General features: G+C 32.9%; 1 protein-coding gene across 1 annotated transcript; it reads right to left on the minus strand.

Annotated features, from left to right (window-relative positions):
- On the minus strand, nucleotides 4,444–10,235 carry LOC109330001 (THO complex subunit 4D-like). Its single transcript, XM_019563943.1, has 7 exons — nucleotides 10,021–10,235; nucleotides 9,108–9,383; nucleotides 8,144–8,290; nucleotides 7,988–8,056; nucleotides 7,189–7,376; nucleotides 6,883–6,936; nucleotides 4,444–4,873 (listed from the first exon to the last, which is right to left on the minus strand). Exons 2-7 carry the CDS (start codon nucleotides 9,330–9,332, stop codon nucleotides 4,678–4,680), a joined length of 879 nt encoding a protein of 292 aa, XP_019419488.1. The 5' UTR covers nucleotides 9,333–9,383; nucleotides 10,021–10,235; the 3' UTR covers nucleotides 4,444–4,677.

Here is an 11,135-nt window from a genome sequence, read left to right on the forward strand (position 1 = left end):
AATGAACCCATTGGAGGTTTAGTGGAGGTTGGGACCCTCATATATGTGCAGCATAATGCCACCAAAGTAAAGTGTTTAGAGGGTATACCCTCTATCTGGCATCAATTTCATCATTATCTAAATGAATCAGTGATCCAACGAGTGCATTTCAACAACTCAGATTTAATTTTTGAAGGTCTTAACCTTAAAATATGCCAATACTAGTATGCTATAATTTTTTTCTCCCACTTCATGCATTACATGTTGGGGTAATGCTAGGTGTCCCGGTTACTCAAGATTCGGGAGATGCATTATGTCCCTTAATGTTTTTTTTACTTTTATAATCGATCCCTTAGTTCAAATTTATCATTATTAATTAATTTGATGCTTGACATGTAAACTCGTAATGCTTTGGTCATTCACGATGTCACATATTTTCCTTTTAGAATTAAAATTCTAGCAAATTTAACATACCTTAACTTTCTCCACTTGTGAATGACTTAAGCAACATACTAGCTTGACGCAATAATAGTTGTCCATTTTGTTTGAATGGAATGGTATTTTGGTATCTTCTTTTTCTATGTAAATTTCATACAATAGGAAACAATATAATGTATGAAATACTAAGTTAAAAATGGTCGAGAAAGGGAAGTTTAGGAATCAAATTTATAGGGTATGTGGGTTTCCTTTTTTATAATAAAACTAAATATTGTTAAGGCTCAAAACGCCTAACTCAAGCATCAAAGTGGACAAAACTTACTTTTTGAATGTGGGTTGTCTTATTTGTATTTAGAAAAGATTAAACTACCATTGTCGTGGAATCATTAGGTTCATACGGCAACCACTAGACCCGTATAAAGGTCTCTTTACAAGTCAAATTTTGGAGGGGTTTGAAGGGAAAATGAATATTTCAACTTTCAAAGTTATTTTATAAATGTATTTCATAGCTCTAAGTTTTATTTTTTTTCTTCTTTCCTCTTCAAAATCTAATTCGCAGATGGACCTTAAATAAATAAGTTTAGTGAATATATCTTTGGAGTATATAAAATTGAAGCTCCTACCCCTGATGAATCCAAAAGGTGGAGTAATATCTGGTTCAGGGCTATTCCAACACAACATAAACTAAAAGAACCTAATTATTTTCAGCAACCTTCTCCAAAAAAAATTAAGTATATATCCATCACTTTAACTAATGACTAAGATGATGAATGAACATTAAAATTCTTTCCATTTTTGATAATCTATATGTCAATGCCACACATCCAGTTTTATACATAGATAGAAATCCTATCTTCTACGTCCACATTATGGCTTCTACGTTGTTCTGAATGTGCCAGTTTAGGTGTGCTATTTTTGTGCACGGAGCTAGGCATCAGAATATATATATTAGGACCAGACATTATGTTTTGGAGGGTACCCATTCATGACTTGCTCCAATTTAACAAATACATTAGTAGTTGCAGAAATATACATAACCACTTAACCGACACATTTTTATTTGGCTTTACATTTAAGTCTTTAGTGTGATCAATATATACTTGCCTTTTAAGTTGCTTTAATAAATTATTACCTTATCTCCTCCTACAACTAAAATTATAAAATATATACTATTATTTTTGGAAATATTTTTTGTAGAAAATGATTAGATAGAATATATACCATGATTTAGGTAACTCATTGAGATAACTTATCTTCTGATATGAGAATATACTTTATTCTCTTCCATACATTTTTGACACATGTTATCATTTAAAAAAATGGTATATAGAAAAGCTTAGTGGCATTCTAGTAAGACTATTGGCTGATTTTGTTGCAATAAAACCTAGTAAAGAATTTGTTAAAGGTATGTTTAGTACTTATCTTTTTTGGATTGCTGGAAATGTTTTCATGATTACATATTAAAAAGGCAAATATAATGATAGGATATAGAAGACTCACTTTTGGAGGAGAAAGTGTAGGTGGACACAAGAATTGAACATTAAATTCGAGAAGCTTCCACGTTTCGATGAATCAGTGTAAGGTAGTGAAGTAGTAATCATTTCCAGAACTTTGAAGTGAGAACCATACATGTAGTGAGTAGTAGAGGGTAATGTTGGAAGGAAAAGAGATAATAAAAATATGGGATTTACTCAACAATCAAACATAAACTCCAGTTAAATATCTATTAATTTTACCGTGAGTCTTATGATGAACTAAAAACAAATTAAGAAAATAGAATGAGTAATGATTCTTCCAAAAAAAAAAGTTAACTTATAAATTCATATTCTTGTAAGGAAATGGTATTATGACGTGTGACTTATAAACAAAATATTAATAATCAAAGTATTACGTCCAGATAAATGTCACCTTTACATATGTATAGAAAGGTTGATTATTTTTCATATGAGAAGATGTATTATTAATAGCTTCGCTTTTTTTAGTTTTACAAATACATTATACAACCAAAATCAAACAGAGAGATAATTGTGTTCTTTAATCACATCATCATAAGTTTAACACCTGCTGTGTTTATAGATTGTAACCCTTAAATCTATCTCAGTGGATGATCTAAATTTTAATATCGGAAGAACTAATAAATAAATTTTGAATACCATACTTATACTCCGATATGGTTACACTGCAATTTTGATAGTGTATTTATTTATTTCTCACATGCTTATTTTCTTCTTTTTTCTATATATGTTTTTCTTCTTCTAAAATACCCAAAAAACATTGTATATTATATTGGTGACCAAGTTTTCATAGAAAATGACATTTACTTTTATTATGTGTACCACATCGAGTTTCAAATGGTACAAAAGCAGAGTTCTTTTTTTTTTTTTTGCAGTGGAGGAGATTTTCTTTTCTTTTTGCATTTCGTGAAGAGTGTAATATCTATGTACTTACATTGTAAAGATTTATACATAGTTAATGTATTATTTATATTTATTTGTATTATTTTTATTGAAGAGTAAATTATAATTGAAAATGAATGGTGAATAATATATTAATATGGTCAAAAAAATTATTTTTATTTAAGTCTATACTTTTCTCTTTAGTGAATGGTGAGTTGCAAAGCTCCACTAACTCACAAAACAAAAATTGTCACTTCAAACTAGTCTGGACTATGCTCCTAAGGATATATCTCAACTCGTGTGTTCCTAAAAAATTTCCACTGGTTGTATAGTTCTTTTGGACTAGTTCATGAACAATTCAACAGTTTTTATTGTTTCTTTTCTTTAAGGGGTGACATTTTTTATTGTTGAAACTTGAAATTTTGATGTTTTTCTGAACTTTACCCATATATCTAATGCCACATGTGCTTAATAACATTTATCATAGTCATTGAAACACTTTCAACACTACCTAACCAATATCAGACATCAGAGTTCAACTTATTTATTAGAGTGGACCTGTATTCTTCAACTTTTATTGGAATGTTTGTCCATGGTTGTCACTATGGTTCTCTAAAGTGGATGGGCTATCTGCTAGGCTCAAGCAACCCTTTTGGGCTTTAAGTCCACTTTGGACTGTGCTCAAAAGATAAAGTTATATTTCGACTACTAAAAGGATTATATTTCAACTACTAAAAGGATGGAGAACATTTTATGTCAGTAAAAACACTTAATTATTGAACTTTAATTTATATATTTATTTTTTAAAAAATCATTGTAAATGCCACATGGACTGACATTTGTTTAGATGTTCACACATAAAATGATGTTTGAGTCCGTTGATGAGCTCCACATCAACTTTTTTATTAGAGTACTGTTATTCAAGGCTACTATATGCACAAGCACCACAGATATTCTCATATCGCACATGCTTTACATTTTTATCCATGGATGCAAAATTTGGCACATTGTTCTGGTATACAATATAGTGAAGCAACTTTGGCAATGCCACTGTGCACAACAATGTCACACGCCTATTAAATTGCACTTATGCAATCAAGTAAAACATTACCAATTAACAAAAGGCTACAATTAATCACCCACCAAAGAAGCTAAATAAACAAAGAACCTACACCAAAGAACATTGTTAAAACACCACAAAAGATTTCCATTGGGTGGAGCTTAAAAGAATTGGTTTATTATCTTAGGTTTTGGATAAATGAAAGCAAGACTGGGAACTAATGGAGGTTGTCCATTTATTGATTTGATATTTAAAATAAAAACAGTTTAAGTATCTATAACTATCTTATGATTTCTCTTTGTTACCCACTCCTGATAAATATTTTCAGGTGTTCTACTAGTTAACCTTATAGACAAGTGAGATGTAATTTCAGTTTCCAATATAACAATTAAACACACAGGACTTGCACATAAAAACTTACCATTTCTTAATTACTTGACAGGAAGATGTGGCTCCCTAAAAGTCAGTTTTCAAGGGTTGTATTTGTATATCAGATAACACTCGCAACAGCACTAAAAAACATTAGAAACAACACTGAAGGCTGGCCGAGTGGTTAAAAGTAGGACTCGGTGCTCAGCAAGATAATTGCAATTTACATAAAAATAAAACAAATAATAGGCAAAGCTAACTGTTTATACTCTGAAGACATAAAAAAGTAAACCAGCTAATCATTCAGCTCCTAATAGGAATATTTCAAAGTAGAATGTAGAAGAAAATTCGAACTAACACCAGGGACACAGCAGTTTTTGTACAAGAGTCAATACAAACTTTTGGCTAACATAAAAATAATCTCTGATTCCAAAATCATGAGATGTTCATGGCCTCGGCATGATATGTTTCCAGTTCCTTGTCAAGTTGCTCGGCGGACTTCTCACCGCCATCCTTTTTCCCACGACCTCGGCCACCACCCCTGCCACGTCCTCCACCCCTGCCACGACCACTTCCGTTCCAATTCCTGGGGCCACCACTCCCAATCTTGGGGCCACCTCGTCGTCCCCAACTGCATAAAAATGAACAATGAGTGACAAATCTTTTATACATCTTGTCACAATGCTGCATAACAAAATATCAAAAACTGAGACTTTTTTTGCCTAATTAAATAGAATAGCACAAAAATGGCAAAGCAAAAAGCATGTCATTGAAGCCACCTTCAGTTAGGCAGAACTTCAATACAAACAATGGACACTGCATAAAAATAATACACCTTTAAACCATCACACATCTAAAAGGAAAAAATTGCAAACCAAAACTATAGACAGCTTTCCGAACTAGGGTAGGAATAATAGTAAGCTGAGCTGCCTATCTCGCTTTGAGCGCTACCTAAGCACTGTTGAAGGCACTCAGAGAAGAGTTGAAATAGTCCTAGATAGGAGAGGGCTTATCACTAAGACTTTCGACTGACTGCCAAAAGCTCCTTCTTGTGCGCTAACGCTGGAAGGGATGGTTTTTGGTGGGAGAGAGACCACTGGAAGACTTACTCGTTTAGATAGAGATAACAGAGCTATACATAAAAAATATGGAACTCCCCAGGCCTTCACTAAATGCATTTCGCTTACAGTCTGCTGCTTCTGAACTGTAGGTTAAGACATTAATTTAATGCAAGAGTGTGACTTAATTGTGTTTTGAAAATTATAATAAACAGATAAATACAATTGCATGAACAAAGGAATGGGATAGTAAAAGAGCAATTCATATAGTTTCTACTTTTCAAGTTCAATACATGTAAAAAATAAAAAACTAAAAGAATGCATGCAAGTATGCATACAGCACTACATCAATGAAGTTAGTTCAATTCTGTTTTTACATGCCAGCGAAAAAACATTTAAATATTAATAATCAATTTTCTATCAGTCATATTGATGTAGAAAAGATGGTAAAATTATGTCTTAGGTAGTTTGGACATGTGTGGAAAAGACTATTAGAAATTCAATAAGGAGAGTAGATCAATGAAGTTTGTTCAATTCCTATCGAAGAGGGAGACCAAGAAAAACCATAGCCAAAACGATTAGGAAAGATTTAGAGAAAAATGTTTAGTTGATGAATATGATATATGATAATTTGATAGAGCATTATGGTATCATTCAATCTATGTAACCAACCCCACCTAGTGGGATTAAAGCTTGGTTGTTGTATTTTCTAGCAGTCACTTCGCTATTTTCATGCCCATCAAAATCAATCAGATAGCCCATGATTTTTGTGTGGGTTCTATAGCCTATAACTCTTCACACGAACATGAGTTAACTAAACAAACCCTAACTGAACACCTTAGAGACCACAGCAAAAACAACTTAGTCTTGTACTTAGGGCTAGCAATGAATTGAACCAACTCTACGTTCACTCGATACTAGACTCATTATTTAGCTCAATAAACTTAGTTCATGAACCAAACATGACAGAACTTGAGCTAAAAATTAGGCATGTTAAATAAACGAGCCGAACTTGAGCCAAGTATAGTTCAACACATTAGTTACATGAGCTAACTCGCTTATATATCTCAGTATAAATATGTACATATAGTGTATATAACTATATATCTATATGTATATATACATTTAGAAAATATTGAATTATATATATTAAATAAATAATCATCATTCAAGTTGACGAACATAACCAATCTAGTTACTGAGTTGAACTTAATAGTTCGCAAACTCTTGACGAATCAAACCAATACAATCCCTCAAGTTGAATTGAACATTTTGCAAACTTAAATCGAGCTAAATTTGAGCTGGAAATATAGCTTGTTTCAAACTCGGGTCGAGTTTGAAGACTAGCAAATCCTTATCGAACTTAACCAAGCTAAGCTCTATTCGACTCGATTCGGTTCATTTTGAGGCCAACTTGTACTAAATAAAGAAACACTTAGAACAAGATTCAAAATAAAAATGACCAAAATCTTAACTTGCTTCTTTTGATAACAATGTCCGATTCAAACTTATCAAATTTCAAGACACAGATTTAAGGAGCCTCAATAAGAAGAGTATACAGTTATTGATCCAAATGACTTACCCAAGGCCACGATTTGGCACAGCAGCAGGACCTACAGCTCCACTACTTCTAGGCCTGCAATAGATTTACTGTCAGTACAAAATCTGTAGTATATATTTCTTTCTATAAAAAAAATGACCAAAAGATTATAAAAGAAGTTTGTAGCATTGAAGCAAAAGATATTTTCAATCATTTAGCAACAACAGTATTTTTCGGTCATCAAAACAAAACATGTACCAACCATACAACAGATATGGACAAATAGAAATAGACACACATTCATAATCATAGCAACAAAAACCTTTATGCTTAATAGAGGTAACTTACGCCATTACAACTGTCCTTTTCCTCCTCCCGGTTACCCCAGTGACATTCACACGAGCAGTTATAGGTAACTCTGCATCGGCACCAACAATCTCAATCTTCATGGGTTTACCATCCAAAAGTACATTATTATATCTTTTAAGGGCAGCAAAAGCATCACTTCTTCTAGTATAGACAACTTCAGCTGAGCCCTAGAACATGGATAGTTTTCAATAATTTAGCCCAAAAAACTGCAAACCATAGTACAGAAGCTAGGGTGCAGAAACAAATTGATCAACACCAGTCTTTCTTGTATCTTCCCAAATATTAATAGATAGACAATTAACAGCAACCTCGGACTCTAAAGCCATGACCATGACAGACCTATATATATATATATATAATTTTCCAATCAAATTTTCTTGCACTGGACGTTACATAAGAGCAATTTCAATAAAAAAAACTAAGATCAAAGAGAATTACATAAATTAGCCATATTTTCAAATTTGATTGAAGCTGACATAGTGAAAATATAAAAATAAGGGGGGAATACTGAATCTTTTTTAAATTCAGCTGCCAGAGATATATGTTCATCCATGCAAGTGTGGTTAAACTTGGGAAAAAAAAGTAATTGCTGATCCAATTAAGTTGCAGAAACATTTGAAAACTCCAGCCCCAAGAGAAGTGAAGAACAACAGAATGGAAAAAGGGTCGCTAAACAGATTACAACAAACTGAGTAAAATCAAGATTCAAGACTAATTACAAACAATAAGCTAAAATAAAGCTGTAACTAAGTTTGTACAACAAATATTCAATACTTACACTTGGACGCCCATTTTTGTCATAATGAACAGCATACCGCTTCAAATCTCCAAGCTCAGAGAAAAGTTCCTGAGAGTTGGAAATCAAATGTCAAGAGAGCTTCCAAAGTGGTAAAATGGATAAGAAGGAAGTATATGAAGATGACATTATGTGTACCCTTATGTCTTCATTGGTTACTCCATGATCCAAGTTGGAAACATACAACTTGGTGCCGACTTCAATTCCAGGTATCCCTACAGCTCTTAGGCTATCTTCAAACAAATCAGTACGCTGCCATGGAAAAGGCCTGGTTCCACGAATAGACTGGGCAAAGCAAACAGAACATATTCCAGAGTGGCAAACAGAACATGTCAGATTATGACCAGAAAAAGGCATTCATCATTCTTCAAGTTTTAGTAGAGTTAATTTCCGAGAAAAAAACAAAAAAATAAAACACACTGTAATGAGGTAGTTCTGGTCAAGATAATATACAAGAAAACCTATTACTTAAACATCACTAATCAAGGTGAAAGGAGGTAAATGGGAGTAAGAATTCAACCACTGAATATAAACCAGTGCTATAATACAAGTGAGAGCTCCAGTTCTGATGTTATGTGAAAAGCTCCTTTGCAAAATATGATGAAATAGTTGTGTAAACTGATTCCTTGCACCTTAGATCCCAACTTAGCAAGAGGATCCAATTAAACACCAGTCCAGACAAACCAGCTAAACATTTGATGTCATCTCATCTAAATGAAATGGAACAGCATGGTACATGATTAAACCCCACTTATAGTTAAATGATTTTTGTGCTAGTTTTATGATCTCTATTATGATGAAATTCACATAATGAAGCTCCTTCATGCAATATACTAGGAATCAGCAAAGATCTCCTGCACATATCAGAGATCTGTAGCAAAGTCCCCCAAAAAAGCAAACAATGCTTATGTGCATATTAATGTGACATTATGGGACAATGGATGCAAATTGGTCGAACATGAGCTTCTCCATGGAAATAAATACTAAACTAGAAGTCCCTCTTGCTTTTGAGTTTCTAAAATTGTGAATCCTCTCATGATTGGGTATGTTTATAAAATCAGACTGTTAAGCATGTGTATAAGCATCCGCATTTTGAGCTTGCCTTGGCAATAGCATAAGATGATGGCCGAGCATTAAGCACAAGAGGACCTCGACCTCTACGAGCAGCACCCGTCATTCTTCGACCATTAGCAGCACTAGACACTCTTCCACCATTGAAGGTCCTGCTTGGTCCACGGCCAGAGCCAGCTCTTCCACGTCCTCTGCCTCTCCCTCTGCTACTCCTGTTCTTAATTCTATCATCAAGTGACATATCCAAAGAAGCCATTGCACTTGCAACTTAACAGAGAATTCTTCAAGAAACGTTAATAATGTAGCCCTGCAATTTTTATTTGAAAAAATTAGTTCTACACATGTTCCGTGTCTTATTGAAAACAAAGCATTTAAAATCAAAATATTAAGAATCAGACTGCAGGACTAATATGTCGGTGATGTAGTTCAATAATACTTCAGTCAATTCCAGACTAATCTTTAATTATAAACAATTACGTCACCCAAAACTGGATGGCTAATCCTCACTCAACAACAAAAACAATCTATGATTTCAAAATCACAACATATCACATTCAAATAGTATATACCTCTTCAACCTTTTTCCAACCTGGTGGAACAGGCATGGTTGTTGTAGTATTAGTCAAAGTTTTAAATAGTGGTAGCGGTTTTGGAGACTCCCATAACCTTGAGATTATGGTCAAATTCGGGCAAATGCGGCCGACACACAAAAACTTAACATATTGGGTTGCCCATATTTAAAACTATCAGTTTTACATCTCAATTCTATAATTCACCCCTTTTCACAAATAACAAAACACAAAAAAAAAACATATACCAAATTAAATCTGAAAACCCTAACATACTCACACCACAATCACAATTCAAAAACCTAAAAATACAACAAAGCGATGGAATACAAAACGCGCAATCACAATAAAAACAGAATTAGAGCCACAAATTACCTGGAGATGATGAACAGAACAAAGGATGAGAACGAATCAAGCAGATAAGCGTTGAAGAGAGGGGAAAGTGTTTGTAATTTCAGGGGCAAAAGCTTGAATAGGAAGGAGCGGTGAATTAGGGTTTGAAAGGAAATAGAGACGAAAGATCAATAAGCGCAATTTGGGGTTTTAGGGTTTCCACAATAAAAACGAGACCTTTTTGGTTTTGCTTAACTTCTCATAAAGACAACACGGTTTTTAAAGGCCCTCAGGGGCTTTCGTGTCTTTTTGTTTTTCTTCATGCTTTTGTTATATGACCTTGGGCCATCCCTTTTTTTACATAAATTAAACGGTGTCTGTTTTTGGGCCATTTCACCTAGTTCCTTTAAACTAGAAATTAGAAAAGGAAAATCGGGAAAAATATATACACAAGGAAAATAAGAAAATTACAATACATACAAATATACAAAACAATCAATATAGGATTTAGCAAGACTGAAAAGGAATTGCATGGAAAATATGAAGTTAATATGTATTAAATATATGTCGTCATGTATTCTTCATTTTTGTTAGTTAAAAAATATAAAGTTAATATTTAGTAAATTCATGTTCTATTATTCTGACCAATAAAAATGAAATGACACAAACTTTAGAGAGCCAGACTCTGGACAGTTATGAGAAAATGCACTAAAAAAAATATAATGACATTTATGTTCGTAAATTTACATTGAAATTACAATTTTAGCCTTAAAAATACACTACAAAATATAATTATCTTCTCCCGTAATTGAGAGGAGTCTTACTCAACTTTAGGACAGCAATGTTACTCCCTTTTGTTTAACTCCTTCTTAATAATATTTTAAAACATTAGTCTATTATTTATCAAATAAAATAATGAAAGAAAAACAATTATGATAAAGATTCAAATCATTCATGTAACATTCAAATGAATATCATGGTAAAATAAAAGAGGGAAAAACATATTATCTATTGTGTTAAGTTAGGATTAAGTTAGTAGTAAGGAGTTTAGGGGTAATTCTATAATATCCTTGATTCAATTTACCATTTAAAAGAGAATAAGGAACTTATTTAGATTCTATAATATAGTTGTGTTTAATCATTTTTTTCTTGTAATT

The sequence above is a fragment of the Lupinus angustifolius genome, chromosome LG16, assembly GCF_001865875.1.
Source record: "Lupinus angustifolius cultivar Tanjil chromosome LG16, LupAngTanjil_v1.0, whole genome shotgun sequence".
NCBI classification, from domain to species: domain Eukaryota; kingdom Viridiplantae; phylum Streptophyta; class Magnoliopsida; order Fabales; family Fabaceae; genus Lupinus; species Lupinus angustifolius.

Coding starts and splice junctions, on each gene's coding strand:
- LOC109330001 (XM_019563943.1), bottom strand. CDS start 9,332: ATGGCTTCTTTGGATATGTCACTTGATGATAGAATTAAGAACAGGAGT. Junction 8,291..9,107: donor CATCTTATGCTATTGCCAAG/GCAAGCTCAAAA, acceptor TGCTTTGCCCAG/TCTATTCGTGGAACCAGGCC. Junction 8,057..8,143: donor TAACCAATGAAGACATAAGG/GTACACATAATG, acceptor TCCAACTCTCAG/GAACTTTTCTCTGAGCTTGG.